Below are 20,036 nucleotides of genomic sequence, written 5' to 3'. Positions count from 1 at the left end.
AGAAAATTGGTCTTCTGTTTTTCCCTCAGGGGTGGGAAAAGGGATAACTTGTCAGAAACACTTGAAAAGATTCATGCCAATTTTGCGATCTGGAGCATAGACTGCCTTGGGCAGGTCAGAGGTGATAGACGGCGGGAAGGTGGAACTGGGGGTGGGGGTGAGGTGTCTTTTTCACTACAAGTTATAACATCTGTCGTCAACAAAGCATCACACCAAATATGGATCCTCCGTGTGTGGGATGCAGGTTAGTGGCTAAAACTTACCGACTATAAAACAGGGAGCCAGTTCTGCCGGCTGCTTACCCGCTTGCTCATCTGCAGACACTGGCAAATGAAACCTAGTCTTCTGGTTGGATGACATTTTTATTTTATAATTTCTTCCCTACAGAGGGGCTATTACCATTCTTCAAATCATAGGATCTGCTGGGAAATGGCTCCCCTGGGATGCCCTGTGCCTACGTAAATGCCACAGAGGGCAGTTTGTGCCTATAACCATGACAGGAGGAACACAGGTCCTGGGGGGAATTGTTGGTCAGTCAATCTAGCCAAAGCTGGCAGCTTCGGGTTCAGTGAGAAATGGTGTCTCAAAAAAACAAACAACAAAACAACAACAACAACAACAAAACAACAACAAAAAAACCAAGATGGAGAGCATAGAGAGAGAGAGAGAGATCCAACATTAACCTCTGGCCTCTCCTGCATGCACAATAGTGTACATGGGTGGGCACACACATACACACACTCACCACCGCTACCACCACCACCACCACCACCACCAGTAAAACAGCATCTACCCAGACCTGTATCAGTAGCATCCAGTACGCTAAAGCTTCAATCTAACATCATCTACAAGATGGCCCTGGGGGATAAAAGGGACTTAGTGATTGGGCATCAAATGTAGTTTATGCCTGTAATGCTGTGAGATCAGGTTCTAGGGAGAGAAGCAAGACCACCCCACTACACCCCCCGAGTGTCTATTCCAAAACAATAGAACATACCACACAGGCCTCCAGGATGGGTTTTTATACAGGCTTTTGGTTTTATTTATTATTAACAAACATAAACTGCAAGTAGCCAAGGTTGCTCACTACCTTGGGCGAGCCCCAGGGTCTCTGGTGTCACTGGTTTCCGACCTTTGACCTTCAGGGTGAGGGTTGGATGCACCCGATGTCTCAGTGCTGTCTCGGAGGCTAGCTAGGGAAAGGTGTGCACACTGGCATCACGGTCGACGGATCCACTGGGCATACATCAAGTGAGCGCAATTGGGTTTTAGTGTATTTTTATTTTCAGTTGCTTGGCAGTCTGTCATGCTACAAATGTCACCTCCTAGCTGGGGATGGTGGGCCTGGCCCTCCACAAGGGCTGTTGTGTGAAAGCAGACACAGGAGGAAATGGAGAAGCCAGAATCCTGTACAATGTGTGATTAATATCAGTGACCTAGACCCACGGCCTCAAAGCCTTGCAATCATGAAAGAGCGTGCCCACAAGCCCTGTTCTCTTTCCACCTCAACTCCCCTACACACTGCTCTGCTATTTATTTTTCCCTTAACCCAGCACTTGTATGCTTTCCTTTTCCAGAAATGCCATGGGTTTTGTCAACACGGTGACATTTTCTTGGTGACATAGAGAAGGGCAAGGCCAATGATGGAGCAGAACTTCTTGGCAGTGACCTATATACACCAGGAGTGACATGAGGGGAAGTCTTTAGTTAGTCAGACCAGGGTTACCTAAGGCCCAGAAAAATGTCCCTAAACAAGAGCAAATGCCATCAGGTAACCACCAAGAGGGAAAAAAAAATCAGTTTTAAAAAGGCCCATGAGTGTGTAAAGGCTGCTCTTCCAGGGTTCATAAGGCAACAGTCTCTGAGACTAATCAACTTATGGGGAGCCTTGACATGACGTTTCCTCAAATGAGAGTCTTTCCGAAGGCTGTTCTGGGAGCATGGATGCTGGCCACTCTCCAACGCACCCACCTTTCATCTGTGTGCCCTGTGGGCGGAATCCTTGGGGAGGGGATGTTCAGAGGTGTCTTCTACGCATTTTCTTTACAGGATGGACAAATGAACGCAGGTCCAAGCGGAGGAGAGTGGCTGGAGTGTCCATCATATGGGAATTGGAATGGTTCTCTCTAAAGAGCACACAAATAACTACATCACGCCTCCCAGCCTGGCGGAATCCTCTCACTGAATAGTCCTGGACAGGGTCCATAACTGAGGGAGTTGAGAAGCTTTGCTGACAGCTCCAGCTCCTTGCCAGCAAAGGGTGACAGCAAAGGGGACAAGCAGCCTCAAGCTTCTCTCTATAGACTTGAACTCAGGACCATACAGATGAAGGGCTGGCTTGTGAACGTCACTGCTGGAAACTCTCTACATGCAGCAGACAGACTGCAGTCCCCTAGAAAGATTGCCCACAGTGGAGAGCACCTTGCCTCTCCTTAGGAGTTCTTCCTTTAGTGGTGCCTGCATTCCGAGAGATCCCGGCTGGCTTTTCTGTGGCTTTCAGAAATGCCTCAATGATCGCATAATTTGGCTCTTAGGTGTACCTAAGCTTACGCAAGGGACCCAAGAGGGAGGAGGGGTGCAGGAATGTAAGGGTAAGACCCACACACCTGGGCTGCTCTTGGGTGAGGCTTTTGAGAATACAGAATACTTTAGTAACTTTTCACAGCTATGAGTTAGAACACCAGTGCAAGGGCACTGGGAAGGGGACATGACCTTATCACATGCTGAACCTGGGACAGCAGTGTGGGCAGGTTTGGACCAATGATGTGTGGAAGACTGACACTTTGTAATGGGTTCCACCTGGGAAAATCAATCGTATACATCCTGTACAACACAGCAACGAACACACACACACACACACACACACATGAGCACCCATTCTATGGAAAATAAATGTAGTGTGAACGCAGGGAGACATCATCCCAATGTGCATGTGCATAGCACATCACCACCTGCCTTCCCTGGACCAGGGGTAGCGGCATCCGAAGGCAGTGCACCGTGTCAGCAGCTTGGTACATTCAGAAGGATGGAGCCCGCAACAGATAAGTCACATCCAAGTCCAGGCTGAAATGCGTTGGTGACTCCTTGGGTCTCCTCCTCAGGAGATACCACACAGTCTGGCCACAGCAAGCAGACCTCCAGAGTTAAGATCTCTTAAGGCCCCACGTGGAAGTGATGCATGCAATAAATAGGTGTGGCTGCAGAGCTTGCCCTGTTGAGACCGTCACTTGCAGAGGACCCCGTTCTGAAACGACCTGTTTTTGTCAATGATGCAGGAAGAAGTAGCCACGCGGGGCAGGTCTTCCTTGACCTTCGGAGAGTGGCTGCTGTTGTTACTGGAGCTTGACTTACTTCTGCTTGGGTCGAGGGCAGGCTGCATGGGTGAGGCCTGGGTCCCCTTGCCCTTGACTAGACAGCCGCACACCAACCGGAAGAAGGCGCGCCTCATCTCTTTGCTGGCCAGCGTGTAGATGACAGGGTTCATGGCCGAGTTGAGGACAGCCAGCATGATGAACCACTGACTCTTGAAGAGGATGGAGCACTCCTTTGCCCTGCAGGCCACGTCGATGAGGAAGAGGATAAAAAGTGGGGACCAACAGGCAATGAACACACTCACCACAATCACTACGGTCCGCAGAAGGGCCATGGATCTCTCAGAGTTGTGGTTGGCCACCCTGCGGCTGCTGGACTTGACCAGGCAGTAGATGCGCGCATACAAGATGACGATGGTCACCAGAATGGCGGTGAAGATACTGATGAGGAAGGCGATGTATTTCTTGGAGTAGAGGGGCAAGATGGTAGAGCAGTCGGGAAAGTTCTCCAGGCAGTTCCAGCCCAGGATTGGCAGGGCACCCAGCGAGAAGGCAATTAGCCAGCACATCCCAATCAGAAGGAACACGCGGTGCTTCTTGTTGGCATCATATGGCCTCATCTTGATCATGGTCAGGTGTCGCTCAATGGCAATGGCCAGTAAGCTGCAGGTGGATGCGCCCAGGGCTACGAACATACTGCCCTCCCTGAGGAACCACACTGTTGGAGACAGACTGAACGTCTTCCTGCCGGACATAAGAATATTGACCTTGTATGCTATGCCGGCCAGCAGGTCGCAGAGAGCCAAGTTGCCGATGAAAAAGTACATGCGGTTGTGAAATTTATTGTTTTTCCAGATGGCAATCAAAACCATCAGGTTCTCCAAGACGATGAAGCTACAGGTGACCAAGAAGAGGATGGTGGTGATGAGGGTGCCACCCTCAGGGGGGTCCCGCAGCCTGCCTGCCAGTTTCCCCACGTAATCGTAATGTTCCCGGAGAGTGTCATTTCCCAAGACTGGCTGGTGGCCCTGCGCATGCGTGGTTGCCATGGCTTCCTAGAGACAGATGGTTACTTCAACAGTCCACGAGAGGGCGCGCCAGGAACGTTCATTTCAGGGAACAATTGGGAGAGTGGTGGTGGGTTCCTGAAGGCGTGCAGGCCCGACTGCGGGAAGAGTGTTGAAAATAGGCTCTGTAAGGAGATGAAAGTAGAAGGAGCTTTAGAGCAAGTGATCACCATTCAGCAACCCCACGTGTGGAAAATGCTAACGCGTGTGGAGGGCTGATGTGCAGGGAGTGCTTGGAACATAGGCCAAGTCTCTAAGATAGAAACCAGGGAAAGCTGTTAGGGGCCTGGAGCTGCCAGAGAAGAAACCTCAGAGTGCGAATCTGTGAATCCTGTAACTGCAGCAGAAACGAGCAAGCTTCCACTTGGAAATCTCCAGGCACCAGGAAATACTGCGTTACTTCTCACCCACCACGTGGGAGCTGGTAAGCCAGTATTCCCAGCTGTAGAGGGAATCAGATTTTTCTCAGGATGAGGAAAAGTGAGGGAGGGAGGGTTAGAAGGAAGGAAGGAAGGAAGGAAGGAGAGGAAGGAGAGGAGGATGAAAGGGAAGAAAGGAGAGGTGAGGAAAACCAGAACACAGTAGGAAAAGTGGTATCTGAGAGACTTCTGGGTCCTCCAGGATGAGGTTTGGAGCAGCACCGTGAGAAGCACCCGACTTCCTTGGGCTGATTCCTTTGGGGTCTGGATGGGCCTTTGGCCCACCTGGCAGACAGCCCTACAGTTTGACCACAGAGGGAGGGCAGGAAGAGCAGCCTGAGCCTGGGCAAGAACCCTGCGGCCACTGCACTGAGCAGAGCTCAGAGAGGAAGGAACTCGAACTGTCCTGGAAGCAGCGGCCACTGAGGTTAAAGGAAGAAAGGGAAGGGAAGGGTAATGACGTGAACTTTGAGTGTGGCTTGAAAGGAAGAAGTCTGGGCCAGGAGTATAAAATAGCATATTTACAATGCCTGGGACTAGAAGGCCATACTTGGCTGTGAAGGCCTTGAGTGCAAACATCAGACCCTGAAAACTTAAGTGTCTCTGTGTGTGCATGCATGTGTGTATGCATGTGTATGTGTGCAGGCATGTGTCTATGTGCATGTGTGCATGCATGTGCCTATGTGTGTGTGCATGCATGTGTCTGAGTCTGTGTTCATACATATGTCTGTGTCTGTGTGCATGCATCTGTGTGTGCATACATGTGTCTTGTGTGCATGCATGTGTCTGTGTGTATGTGTGCGTGCATGTGTGGGTGCATGTAAGAAAGAGAATAAGCATGTGCGTCTGTGATGCAAATGCATGCACATGCATTCCCATGTGTGTGACTGAACCTGAAGCACATCCATGCAGCCACATTGGCTGGCCACTGAGCTCCAGGGAATCCTCCAGTCTACTTGCCCACGGCACTAGGATTACAGATGCATACACCAAACCTAGCTTTCTACCTGGGTGCTGGGGGGTCCTGAACTCAAGTTTTCACTCATGCTTGCATGGCAAGCACTTCACCAATAATGAGCCGTGTCACCAGGCCTGCCCACTGGCCCGTGGATGAGTTAACCTGGCTTACGTCTCATCTCTATTCACCTCCGAGACTCTGGTGCTCTGCCGAGCAGTTGTGAAGGCAGTGTTTGATGGGCACGGGCTGACCGTTTATTTTTTTACTGTCGTTGACACACCTACTTGTACATCTTTGTGGGTGTGGCGTGGTGACAGGTGCATACCGTCGGTGATGATCACAGCATGGCCACCCGCTCTCTATGCTCACTTAGTTTAAATTAAAGTTACTGGATTCTTAAATATCTGATGAGGTCCAAGTGAGGCGAGCTGAAAATAGCCGACTCTGCGTCCCCGCTGAGGATTTACTCACAGTGTTTAAGCTCCAGGCCTACATTTGGTTCCTAGACACATGGGCCAACACCGTGGGGCCCACCCACCAGCAGGAGCTTCTCCCAACAGGGACTTCAATCCCTGAAGGATACCAAGGGTTCCTCTATAGATGGTACTATAGGGCTGAGAAGAGAAAGTGACTCCCGGGAGACTCTGCACCCCTGAGATACCCCCTGGGAGCAGTGGGTTTAGTGTAAGCCTCTTCTTTTTCCATCACTGGGGGGGTGGGGGAGCTTAGCATTGGTGACATTGGAAAGAGGAGGCCTGTAGCTTCTTGGCAGAGGAATCTCCTAGATTCCTGGCCCCTCGCAGGCATCTGCTATTCTAGATTTCCCAGAATCCCAGAGTGATTCTGAGGATGAGATACTGGTGATACAGAGGGGGCTCACATGCTCAGGACCCCTGGCACCCATTGAGCCCCCTCTCACACCCAACCAAGCTCCACACTGGGCTTCTAAAAGTTCTTCCTGAGGCAGGCAGGACAATTCTACAAGTCTCTTTTTCCTCCTCCTCCTCCTCCTGCTCCTCCTCCCATCATCATCATCATCATCATCATCATCATCATGGAGTATCATGTAACCTAACCTGACCTGGAAGTTGCTACAATGATCTTGAATTTCTGACCCTCCTGCCTCTGCCTCCTAACTGCTGAAATTACATGCTCAAACCACCATGCTGTTTCATGCAGTGTGGGGGTGGGGTGGGGGGAGGGCATTGAACTCAAAGCCTCTCAGCTGATAAGCGAACTGCTAACTGAGCTGTATACACTCGCACGCAGCCCACACCTCCTGATTTTAGTTTAAATCTCATCTGTCTGTCAAACCCCAATCCACATTCTGCTCATCTTGTGGCACCATCTAGGGTCAGGCCAGCTCCCATGACTTTTCGTCAGGGTCGCCATCACTTTAAGAAAAGCATAGCGAAAGCTCTCGTTAGGAGACTAGGAATTGTAAGCAGCCAGTTTTCAGTAAGCAGCCAGTTTTCAGAGATGCAACAACATACCCAACAAAAGCAACGTAGGAAAAGAGGGGTTTATCTGGCTCCCGGTTCAAGGATGCAGTCTACCACAGTGGGGAAGACATGTGCCATGTGCGGAAGCTGGAGGCGGCTGGTCACATCGTGTCCACAGTCCGGAAGCAGAGAGATTGTTGGCGGTCAGCTGGCCTCGTTTTTGTTGTTGTTTTTTAAATTTTACTTATTTAGTGTATGAGTGCTCTGCTGCATATACATCCGCCTGCCTGAAGAGGGCACCAGATCCCCCTCTTGATGGTTGTGAGCCACCATGTGGTTGCTGGGAATTGAACTCAGGACCTCTGAAAGAGCAGCCAGTGCTCTTAACCACTGAGCCATCTCACCAGTCCCTCATTCTCTGTTTTTTATTCAGTCCAGGACCCCACCCTATGGGATGGTTCTGCCCATCCATTTCAATTAACCTGATCTACAAAGTAGCTCCTGCCCAGATCTGTTTTGTTTTCATGCTGATTCTACATGTCCTCAAGTTGATAGTCAAGATTAGACGCCAAAGGCAGGAAAAGCCATCCGGAAGATCAGTGTCCATCCTCATGTCCTCAGGGGCTGTCCCCTTACACAGCAGCTGGCCTTCCTTACTTACAGAGTGGGTCTGGGCTCTTACAGATGGTGGAGGACCCACCCCATGCTACGCTGTGTAGATGCCCAGGTTTGTTTTCAAATAGCCCTGAGCGGCTGTCTGCTCTGCCATCAGGGGTTTCAGTCCTGAGAACAGATAGACAAGATAGCTCACAACACTGGTGAGAATTGAGGTTTCCCTCCAGGTTTCTTGTTCTGGGGAAAACGAGTGTACTTAGGTTAGCCTTTGTGTGCACATGTGTGCACATGTGCCCGTGTGGAAGCCACGAGTCAGTCTCGGGTGTTGCTCCTCGGATGCTGCCTACCTTGGGTTTGTTATAGCTGTGCTTGTCATTCGTGTGTTTTGAGGCAGGGTCTCTCGCTGGCCTGAAACTTGCCCAGTAGACTTGTCTGGCTGGCCAGCGTGCCCCAGGGTTGCTCCTGTCTCTGCTTCCCCAGAGTTGGGATTACACACATGCACCACCACACCCTGCTTTTTCACAGGAGCTTGGAGAATTGAATCCAGGTCCTCCTGCTCAAGAGGTGAGCACTTTTCCCACTGAGCCATCTCCCCAGCCCTCGTGCCATGCACGTACCAACGCAGATTGTTTCCAGTGTCTCGCTTGCCCAGCCTCCCACAGCACTGGACACACCCCGCCCCTCCCTGGAGAGTTTGAGCTTTTGCCTCCAGCGGGAGCAGAAGGGAAGAGAGTCCCTCCAATCAGGCGGATCTGATCTCAAGCGGTGGATTGTGACCCTTTGGCAAATTCCTGTCTTAGAAAACGTGCATATTATGATTCCCTAACAGCAGTGAAATGACAGTTATGAAATATCAAGGAAAATGACTTTACAGTGGTGGGGGGGGATCACCACAACACGAGGAACTGTGTTAAATTAAATGGCCGAGGCATTAGGAAGGTTGGGGACCACTGTTCCAGGGGGAGCAGAAGGTGAAGAAAGGCAGGGACACTGTTCAGGAGTGGATCTTTTTAAAAATTTTCTTCCTGCATAGAAGAAGACTGAGCAGAGTGAAAGAAAAACAGGTGAAGAGAGAAGCAGACACCAGCAATTAAATATCCACGATGAAAATGATAGTGGACGTGCCAGGACTCGCAGAGGCCAAGTGCCTGCAAGCTAGCCTACTGTGCTGCTAAAGCCTGGACCATGGTTCCTCTTAATTAAAACTCATCTCTCAAGCAGTGGAGATTTTATAGAGCATCTTTTGTTAGATTCCATTCTGGCTCTCTGCATTTGCATCTTGAAGCTGTCTGGCTCTCTAAACACCTATTTTCTCTGGTTTATCACGATTGTAAAGCTGGTTACATCCTGAGAGCTAAGTAAGTCCTGTCGCTGCGTGGTCAGAGGCAGGTCACAGGAGTCCTTCGCTCTGTTTAGAATAGGTCAGATAGGTCCCACTGAGCTAAAGAACGCCTCAGTCACAGGTGTCAGTGAGCTCTGCTTAGGGCTAGGTTTGGTGTTTCGGTTCTGTCACCAAATGAATGATGCACCAGGAAGTCAGCCTGCCTCACCACACAGACAACCAAACACTCTTAGAACCAGCACTCAGATCAGCAACAGGCCACCAGGGGTCTCTGCTGGTCACTACTGTCACCCAGCATGTGTCCACTGTTTGGGTTTCTCACCCAAGTGAATTTATTGTTTCTTTCAGTATGTAAATGAACCCATGGCACACCCTGCATGAGGCACCTAACCACACTTGTGGATGCAGGTCGAACCCACCTTGCTCTTTACCCATCTCTGCACAGCGCCCTCTATGGGTCTGATCTATCACAGACAAGGGTTGTTTCTCACACATTCTTTTGGTGAACAGGTACCTGCATCTTTGCAGGTCACTCTTGCTTTCTAAGGGGCACATTGGTGCAATGGGTGGACTGTAACCATGACCCAGAAGCACTGGTCTCTCTGACAGTAGCTGTCCAGTTAGGCCTATAAAATAGGCTTTTGTGTGTGGGGGGTGGGGGGTGGAGGGGTGTCAAGGTGTTCCCACTGAAGGCAAGGGAGATGCAGTAGGCAGTTTTGCATTGGGCGTTGGGAAAGGAATGAAGTCTGGCAACGACATTGTAAGTTGGACTGCTGATCCATTTCCTTTGGAACAGAAGGGAGCTATGGGTAGGGGAGATGGCTCAGACAGCAAAGCCCTTCTGTAGACCCTGAGAGCCTAGGTTTGAATTCCCAGGTGGCATGTAAAGCCAGGCATGCCAGTAAACTTCTGTAATCCCTGCACTCCCACACAATATGGGAGGCAGAGGCAGAAGGATGCCCAGATTTGCCAGAGGCTGGGCCAGCTACCCTGGTGTACAACACAATGACTAACAAAGGAAACCCTGTCTCAAACAAAGGCAAGGACTGATTCCTGAGGTTGTCTTCTAACCTCCATACACGTGCCAATCTACATAAGCAGCTGCATTCCCATACACGCATGCACACACACACGTGCCCCTTACTCAAACAAATGTATATGCACGCACACATACACACAGAGAGAAGTGCCCCTAACACACACACACACACACACACATACAATTTTTTAAAAAAGAAGTCTAATGTTGAGATTGTGGCCACACAGAGACTAGTTTATGTGTCTTCCAAAATCTGAGGCATGTTCTGGGGACAGATAGGTCCCACTGAGCTCTAGAGTGGAGGGCTCCCTCAGCAGTACTGGTCTCTTCAGCACAGGTTTGTAGGCAGCCCCTTGCCGGTGTTCATCAGTACCCCCAAGGTTTGGTTAGCAAGCACTCTGACACCCCCAGCAGACCCCTCCTCCCTTCTCCTGCACCGCTCTGATCTGATGGGGATTGGACTGGAGTCCTCAGGCACTCTGCATTTAATGGGAGCCACTGTTCACATCCGAGCTGCCCTCCCCCACCCCCTGTCCCCATCCCCCATCACCTGAAACTTCTCACTTTGGCCTCACCACACTGGGATCGCACAGCTTTCCTTGAAACAATCTGACACCAAACATATTTTCTTTTTGCCAAGAAGGAAGGAGAGCCCTTGACCAAATGGCTCAGTGGTGGGTGACCCTACACGAGAACCCGCCAATATTAGGCATGCCTGCCCTCCCCCGATCCAAAAGCAGCGTCCCTTGGGGAAAAGCGAGCCTGGGAGAGGGGTCCGATAGATTCCAGATGTGCCTTCTACACTAGCGACTCACTTTCTCCATATGTTGGTTTAAAGAGTAAACAAACTATAAAAAGAAGGAAAAGGAGGGAAAATATCTCTGCTATCTAGTGTGCCCCCTCCTTCTCCCTCCCCTTCCCTCTCTCCCCCTCTCCTCTTTTTTATTTTCCTCCTTGCCTCTTTCTCAAAAATCTCAGAGAAAAAGACATCTCTCTTCGTTAGAGGAAGGACTCCTTCCAGAGACGTCAATGACCTCATTCTCTGAATCGAATTAAAGCATCCAGTTTTTGACAGTGAGCAACGTTTCTTGGAAAGCTGGAGGGTTTTTTTTTGGTTTTTTTTTTTTTTTTTGGGGTTTTTTTTTTTTTTTCATTTAAAAGAACCAAGAAATGATATAACCAGAGGGCCAGTCCATGGCTCCCACTCCTGGAGAGTTCCTTTGCTCCTGAGTCCTCTCACTCAGCTTTTCTGTCTAGACCTCACTCTGCCTCCAGAGACTGTTCAGGGCAGAAGGAAGGCTTCACTCACACAGCCCCCCACACTGGGCATGCTGAGCTAGGGTCATCAGTGGAGCACCCTGTGAGACGAAGGTTGCAGATGAAAGCCGGGGAAGGCTCCCCGTTTCTCCTCCTTTCCTTCCTTCAGGCATGGACACGAGTGCCTCTGCCTGGTGGGGCTTTCCATGTCCTGCTGTCTGCCGAACATGTCCTTCTCATTAGCAAACAAGACGATATACAAATCTGGATGTGGTCCAAGAAACCCCAGATATGGAGGTTATATCCCAAGAACACTGGGTGCCCTGTGAACATCTTGCACGTCAGACTTGTCTGTAGAAAGGCATCGAATCGTGGATGCAAGATCTAATTTTGTTTTATATTTGTCTTCCCCTTTGCCTGCTGGTCAGGCTTCTCAAATTCTCCCTGTTCCCGGCAATGACAGGGGACCAACTTACTGCCAAGCTTTCCAGAAAAAGAATGTGGATTTGTGGAAATCACTTCCATCAGGAAGTTAATGATATGTGCAAGCATGAGGTGTCTTGCTGGGGAAGTCCATCCTGGTCACTTCATGTCACATCTAGCCCCACGATAGTGTGTGACTTCTGAATGCACACAGGGGGAAGCTGAGGTTCTTAGTGGCAGAGCCTGGGTAGGCTGGGTGTGAAGGATCTGCCCAGTCCATCCTTCAGGGATGAGGTTTTTATGAGTTGGCCTCTTGTCATAGGTCCCTTAACTAGGAGGTGCTAAGAGCCTCTTGGTTTCTTTACAGCCTAATTGCTTGTAGCTACTGGCATCCCAATACCAGCCTGGGAGCTCGGGTGGAATGTTTAGATAACTCTAAAAGATGGGGGGGAATAGAAGGATTAAGACCCGAGGGTCACAGTCAGCCTGCTGATCACCTCTTCCAAGCACTTGTGCGGAAGAAACAGATCCAAAATTGATCAACATGGAATCGTGAGGGTAGACGTGACGACAGGATTCAAGGAACCCCAACACCACTTCCCAGCTCACACAAACAGCTTGCTCAAGAGTGGCCTTCAGACTTTGATGGAAAAGGAGGGATTCAGCTACCACAAGGGGACCCCGGCGTTTTCAAAATTATGCCACACTCAAAATGTTTATTACTCTTGTAATAGAGATATATACCCACAAACTGTAGGCACTGAGGAAGAAATCTGTGTAACAAAGGATCATGCTTTCTAGAAAAGGGACCAGTCCCTGACTCATGGGAAGCAGGGTATCAGGTCAGTCAGTACGTAAAGCTTTGCAGGAAATGGGAGTTCCTTCATCCAAATATGGTAGAGAACCAGGAGGGTCTCGGTATGGTGTGTGTGTGTGTGTATGTGCATGTGCATGTGCATGCATGTGTGTGTGTGTGTGTTTGTATGTGTGTAGCTGTGTGTGTGTGTGTGTGTGTGTGTGTAAAGAGCAAATGGCTTCGGGGAAATGCTAAGTGGTTATGACGTCAATCTCCCCAAATGCCAGTGGGGGCTTCCTAAGGGCAAGCTCTGATGTATGTGGGCAGACTGACACTGACCAGATGAGAGCATCTGCCAGTCTGCTGATGGAAAGATCTGATGTGAAGGTATATGGCCACACAATACTCCCCCAAGCACTGAGCTCTGCACCCCCTTAAGAAGCTTACAGATCTAGATTCCTCCACAGCTACCCAAACAGAGCGCCTGCGCACAGGCACACACACCACCACCACCACCACCACCACCACCACCACCACCACCACCACCACCACCACCACCACCACCTCAACCAAACAGCCCTGACCACAGCCACAACTTGCCAGGCCTTTACCTGAGGTATGCAACCCCTTGCTCCACTTTCTAGGAATTATATTCTCTTGGCCCTCCCTGTCTGCTTGGTTTTCGTCTATAAAGGATGGAACTTTGAATAGATACATTTTTGTAGGTGGTGATATGCAATACCAGAGACTTCTGGCTGCAGACCTTAGAATGAGTGACTCTGGAGGCTTTGGAGGAGGGGGTGTCAAGAAGAAGAGGTGTTTGTTTAAAGCAAAGGATTCCCTTTAAACAGCTGACGAGAAACCCCCTTTTACATCAAATCTAAGGAACATGGTGTCAGGATTGTTAAAGGCTGGAGAGACAGGGACGCAGAGACCATGTACAGGCACATGGTTAATGGTCACCCTTCCCTTTCTTCTATTTCAGTTAAGAACATATGACACACCAATCTTCTCTCTCATTATCACTTTGCTGGCACCTTGTCTTCTAGCTCCAGGCCTGACACTCCTAATTGCCTAGTTTGAGAAGTGCTAAGAAAACTGGAATTTTGTCACTAATAAAACTTAAAAGAATCATTTGCTTTCTCCCAGAGGGAAAACCCACAGCCGTTCCCAGTGCCCAGGTTTTCTTCTCCTAAGATTGTCTAACTTCTTAATTAGCCAAGTAAAGCAAGAATCTTTCCCTTGGACAGCCTGCTCACTCTGCTCCGAGTTTACAAACACATTTAGAAAGCCCTGGTTGTTATTTAAAGGAACCCTATACCTCTCCACCAGCTCCAACAGGCGGTTATGTCCTGTTCTCCGGGATATGAACAGGAGGGGGTGGCCGAAGCGAGGCACTCGCGAGCCCAAGTCACTCTGGTGCCCCGACTTGGTTGAAATTTTATCCAAAAAGGGGGTTCGGGTGAACCCCCAGGCGCTCAACCCGCGACTCTGGTCTGTGCAACCCCGGGATCCGGTCCCGCCGCTCACCTCGTTCTGCAAGGCGCATCTGGGCTGGTTGCATGCTGCCGTGTCTCAGCTAAGACTCCCGTCTAGGGGCTCCTCCGGAGGTCGCTCGTGGCCTCAGGTTTCTCTCCCGCTAGGCTTGTCCAGCCACCTTGCTCAGCACCCGGACCTTGTCGCCTGCCCCTGAACTTGTTCTCCCAGACTCTGCCCCAGAGAATCCGAAGGCAAACTTTTGCCACTGCCCTCCGGGGCGGGGCCCAAACTCACCCCGCCTCCTGCCGCCCCTAACCCAAGCTTCAGAGCTTCGCGGGCTGGTCCCCAGATACGCCCTGGTTCCCAGCCACGTCCCCGCCTCGGGCTACGTCCCCGCCCAGTCTCTGGATTACTTCTCTGCATCCGCGCTGTCTGGACTCTGGGACTCGGGCTGGGGCTCTTCAACCCTCTGTATCCCTCTGCCCCTATTCCTCTGCCGATCATCTACCCCCACCCCCAAACCTATACTCTGACTCCAAGGTTCTGCGTCTATCCTGCTAATTTTAAGTGCTCCAGAACCCAGCAGCTGCAGATACCTAACCGGGTGCAGAACTGGGCTTGGGTAGATATCTACCTAAGTGTCCAGAAGGATTTGAGCGGATTCTTATTAATACTGTTACTCACCTTGAGGTGACCAGTGTTAACTATACTATCTTTAACCTGAAATCAACCGACTACCAGCTTGAGCTGGTAAGCTAAGCCCCCTGCCCCTTTGGACTCCTGCCCCTGCCCCCATCCCTTTCGGAGCTGAAGGCAGGGACCCCAGCCTCTTGTGCATTTCAGGTCCTGACTCCTGTGTCTTGTCTACCTTAGTTAACTGTACCCAGTCTACTCCTGCGCTCTGGGCAAGCCTCACCGGCCATGTGGGGAGAAATGAGAATCTTTGGGGGGAACCGCAGGCACAATTGTCAGTTACAAAGGAAATGCAAAAGATCTCCAGACCAGCTTGGGGAAGGAGAGGGGAGAGGAAGCAGACCGCAGCTAAATTCCCGAGCAGGCAGGGTTCCAGGTCCCTGCTACCTTTTCTCTGGGGCTTTCTTGCCTACAGAAGATGAATTTACCGCTTTCTTGGGATTCATCTGGCATGTAAAGGCAGCTCTTGGCCGGTCTTGGCCTTCTCTGTTGTCTGGTGAGACGCACAAGCCCTCCGGGTCACAGGAGCCAGGCTGCAGAGCTCCAGCTGCCTTGGCTGCTCAGTAGCAGCGCGATTCTCCTGAGCTCTGGTCCTACTGCCTAGCCTCCCAAATTTGCCTAGTGTCTTGGACACAGCTGGGGAAAGCTAGTTCTCTCCCCAAGTGCAGTGAGAATGGGCGTGTCTCTGTATACTTGACTCCTACAGCATCCAGTTAAAGAAAGCAGAGGTGGCCACAGTTGAAGATGCTTCTGTAGCTGTTTCTGCAGCCACTTCCTGAGGCCAGGGTAACAACAGTTTCTTGGTCGCTATGTCTAACCCCACAAAAAGGCCTGGTGCTCTAGCTGTTTCTCACTGTGTCACCATCACTGCCCCGGCTGCTGGAGGTGTGTTTTATACAGCATCTGTCTCTCCATTCCCCGGGTAAATGGTCCTCTGGATAGAAGAGGGTGACCCTGAGTCTCTCTATGACAGCTCCTCCAGCCTCAGACACCAGACTCCCACAGCCTGAGAGGTACCAGGGCTCTTACTGCTAATGACAGTCTTTCCTAAGAGTGATTCCACCCACAGCATCCCTGTGGTATCCCTGAAACCTGTCTTTCAATGAGGTTTCTTTTCCCTCCAAGTTTCCTAACCAGAAGCAGCCATCTTCCCAGTCCAGGCCTCCTTCTCCCTGTCTTGTTCCTTGTTGTGATGTCTGTTCTGATGGAGGCTCTAGCTCTCACTGCTGTGATGGAGGCCCCTCCCCTGTCTGCTGTGATGGAGACCTTTCTTCTGTGGACCATGCTAGTGACCTTACCCCTCCTGCTGTTCTGTATCTGGGCTTTAAAGCTCAGATACTCAGCTCTCAGTGGGTCTCTAGGTCCATAGAGCCCGCTACAGGCAGATTTCTCCAAATGCATCTTCCCTTGGGTGTTGCTGGCTGATGAGAGAAAAACCAACTCATAACCTCAGCAGGAACAGCAGAACGAGGGGATCCATGTTCTGCAACCATCCCCAGAAAGGACAGAATCAGACAGGTGTGTCAGAAAGTAAAAGTGTGTGAGCTAGCGAGCTGACCAATCACACAGTTCCGGCTAGAAACTAAGAAGCGGTTGGTTTTCCGTGGAGAGGTCAGCAGGTGCCTGATTATGCTTCCTCCCCTGGCCTGAGCCTTGGGGGACTTACATACTTCCTGAACACCATTCTCAGCATGCTTGTGAGAATGTTTGGGTGAGATAAACATCTGTCTGCTGCAGTATATGGCTGGCCAGCGTGCGGAGGCTTTGTCCGATCCCTGTGGGCATGAATAGACAGTTCAGAAGACCGAGGGCCAATCCCGGTAGTTAGAGAGTCCTCCCTGCTGGTTGTCTTTGGCTTACCCACAGCAGTGCATATGGCTTTAGACTTGACTGGGGCATTAACTCCGTAGGGTTTGGTTTATTGCCCCCCCCCACGTGTGAGTCATTCCCTCCCGGAGAGTGTGTTTGTGCTACATGCATGTTCATACATGTTTATGTCCTATTGGGTTGTATTTCTGAAGCACTCTGACATTTGGTATCATGGTTCCAGAGAAAAGGCTGAACTTATTGTAGATAGGCAGCATGGGAGAAAGGAACTCGCTTGAGACAATACTGGGGGCTTGGGTCTTGTGGTCACTCTGCAACTTGACAGACAACCTCAAGCCACTTCCTCTCTGCCGGTACGCACCACTCAGATCTGGGGAGAGATGGCCTTGTATTCGAAGCTGGCCCTGGGCTTGTGGAATGGAGCATGGCCCTGTGTGCCACACGACCCTATTGGGGAGCACGGTGATCCTTTGACTCACTGCCACAGCCTTCACAGGGGAGTTCATTCCGTGACAGCCATCGGCCAACGCCAAGTGACTAAAGTGCCTTGTCCTCATCACCACACTCCTACTCTGTCCTGTAGTCATCCTTGAGGTCAGCCAGGAGTTCCAGGAACTGTTCTTCTCACAGTTTGTGTTTTAGAAAGACGTTGACAGTATTCAGAGACACTCATAGACACGTGTCTGTGTGGTGTGTGCTATGAGAACTCGTGAGATGTGGATTGTGTGCAGCGTTATCTGTAATGAGAAGAGTGTGTGTGTGTGTGTGTGTGTGTGTGTGTGTGTGTGTGCGTGCGCGCGTGCGCAGGTGCTCCCTCTTGTGATATGAGTGTGGTGATTAGTGTGGTATGTGATGTGTGCATCTCAGGAGTGGGTGTGTGTGCATGTGTGAGTGTGCATTTGCACAGTGTGCTTGTATGGTGTTGTATGTGTATGTTTGTGATGTGTGCGGTGTGTAACGTACACGTTTGCATGGTGTTATCTGTAGTGACGTGTGAGTATGTGTATGTAGTGTGATGTATGTGTATGCATGTGTTTATGTGTGATATGGGTATAGTGTGTGGTAAGGTGTGTGATGTGTGTTTATGTGTGTGGTGTTTGTGATACGTGTGAGAGTATGAGGCTATTGTTGGTGTGGACAGCAGCCTTCTCATTCTATTCCGTCTCTCATAATTGAGTTGTTTTAAATGCACCCATGTTAGCTTCATAGTAGAGAAACCCAAACTTGAGGTCTTTATCCTACAGTGACAGCTCGCAGCTGTGTGCCGGCGGCATGTGGGCAGAGCTGTTTGGACTTGGCCTTTGCATTGTAGAATATGATGGAACTTTCCCGTGTCTTTTACTGTGCCGTGTTCTCCCCTCCAGCACCCAGTCAGCCTGCAGCTGTGCCTCCATGGCCTTATGCTGATCTAAAGGACAAGGCAGAGCTGGGCATGTGGCCCAGTGGGTCGAGTGCTTGCCTAGTGTGCACGAGGCCCTAGGTTCCATTTCCAGCACAGTATAAACTGAATATGGCCATGCACAGTGGCAATCCCAGCACTCAAGAGACAGAGAAAAGAGAAAGGGAAGCCATGGTCAGAGCATTGGCCTGCGACGGGGACCTGAGCTGTCTTTGTCACTGTGTGTGATGCCATGCAAGGACCTCTTTAGTTACAGTCCCAGAAGTAGGACAGTTGACTCATAGGCTGGATCTATTTTTAGTTCTTTTTTTTTTCTTTCTTTCGTAGCATCTGTACTTCTTTATATTCCTACCAAAAATGTCTAAGAATTCCTTTTTCCTCCCGGTCTTAGTCACTGTTTTGTTGCTGCAGAGAAACCTCATGACCAACCCTTATGAAGGCAAGCCTTTAACTGAGGGCTGGCCTACAGTTCCAGAGGTTTAGTTCATTGTCACCATGGCAGGGAGCATGGCAGCAGGCATGTCCTTGGAGAAGTCCCTGGAAGCTGCATCCTGATCTGCAGGCAGAGAGGAAGACACCGGGCTTGGCATGGGCTTTTGAAACCTCAAAGCCTATCTCCCATGATGCCCTGCTTCCAACAAGGCCACCCCTCCCCCAAGTCCTTCTAATCCTTTCAAGTAGTGCCACTCCCTGGGGACTAAAGCATTTAAAGATAGGAACCCACAGGGGCCATACTTATTCAAATGGCCAGACCCCATTTTTCCCACTTGCATTTATTGATTCATTTATGTTAATTTTGTGGGGTGTGTGTGTGTGTGTGTGTGTGTGTGTGTGTGTGAAGTGGGGTTGTGAAAAATGTGTGAACATGTGTCCTTATGCATGTAGACACTACTAGGTATCTTCCTCAATCACTCACTATCTTATTTATGGATTTTAAGATATTTTTATTAGTTCTTTGAGGAAATTTATATATTTTGGCCATATTCACCCTCTCCACTCTTCTCAGATCCATCCCCCACCTCCTTACCTCCCCCCCCAATTTCATGTTCTCTTTTAAAAATATTTAATAATCCATTCACCCTAAGTTGTGCTGTCCACAGACTTCTAGATGTGGAGCTAACCACCAGAATCTGGTTGACCTACCAGGAGCCACAGCTTTAACAAAACCGACTCTTCCTCCTTCAGAAGCCACCAACTGCCAATAGCTCCTCAGTTAGGGGCGGGACTTAGGGATCCCTTCTCACTCCTCCCTAGAATGTTAAGTTGTTTTGTGCAGGCAGCCAAAGACAGTGTGAACATTCATGGGTCCTGTCCTGGTCCGAGACACCTTGGGATCTTACTGTCTTTTCACCCCTTCTTTCTGGATGGGCACTGAGCCTTGGGAGGGTGTGGTCCAGGTGTCTCACAGGTTTGCAGCTGAACACTCCACAGACACTTACCCTCCGAATTTTGACAGGTTGTAGATTTATTTGTTAATCACCATCCATGGCACGAAGAAACATCTTAAGATGAGGCCTGAGAGCTGTGCTGGCCTATGGATAGAAAAATACAAACTCAGAGGGCAACTAGAAAAGGGAACACTAGGGAGAAGGGTTAAATGGGAAAGGTTTGGAAGAGCCAGGCAGATAAGGTGGTGGAAGGGAGGATGACTCTAACTCTAAGGATGTTTAAAAAAAAAAAAAGTCATATGGAGACCTATTTCCTAAGCCCCCCACATATGTGTATGTATATAGTTATGTACATATCCATATAAAAGAGTCTAGCTGGAGTTATCCAACACAGGGGAGATTACGCTCATTAGAAACCATTGGTTGCCAAATAACCCTGTGGTTCATTGGGTTAGAAGTATCTCTGAGACTCCCAACATAATATAGGCTTGCTCTTGGTTGCCTATCTGCCCACAAGAACTTGATGGTAAAAACCTATTGCTTAAGACACCACAAACACTGGCTGTCACAGACATGGAAGA

General features: G+C 50.0%; 1 protein-coding gene and 1 long non-coding RNA gene across 3 annotated transcripts in view; one reads left to right on the top strand and one right to left on the bottom strand.

Moving 5' to 3' along the window:
* Positions 1-347: 347 nt before the first annotated feature.
* S1pr3 (sphingosine-1-phosphate receptor 3) lies at positions 348-14,527 on the bottom strand. Its single transcript, NM_010101.4, has 2 exons — positions 14,200-14,527; positions 348-4,503 (listed from the first exon to the last, which is right to left on the bottom strand). Exon 2 carries the CDS (start codon positions 4,358-4,360, stop codon positions 3,224-3,226), a length of 1,137 nt encoding a protein of 378 aa, NP_034231.1. The 5' UTR covers positions 4,361-4,503; positions 14,200-14,527; the 3' UTR covers positions 348-3,223.
* Gm32834 overlaps positions 4,433-20,036 on the top strand; it is a 40,560-nt gene continuing 24,956 nt past the window's right edge. Inside the window, exon 1 of one of the 2 annotated variants that reach the window (XR_873397.3) lies at positions 4,433-4,802. This is a non-coding gene — a long non-coding RNA (predicted gene, 32834). The remainder of the gene's footprint in view (positions 4,803-20,036) is intronic. The other variant, XR_873398.1, reaches the window with a different exon arrangement.

Source organism: Mus musculus, chromosome 13, assembly GCF_000001635.26.
Source record: "Mus musculus strain C57BL/6J chromosome 13, GRCm38.p6 C57BL/6J".
NCBI lineage: Eukaryota > Metazoa > Chordata > Mammalia > Rodentia > Muridae > Mus > Mus musculus.
This window is presented reverse-complemented; position numbering and strand designations above follow the sequence as displayed.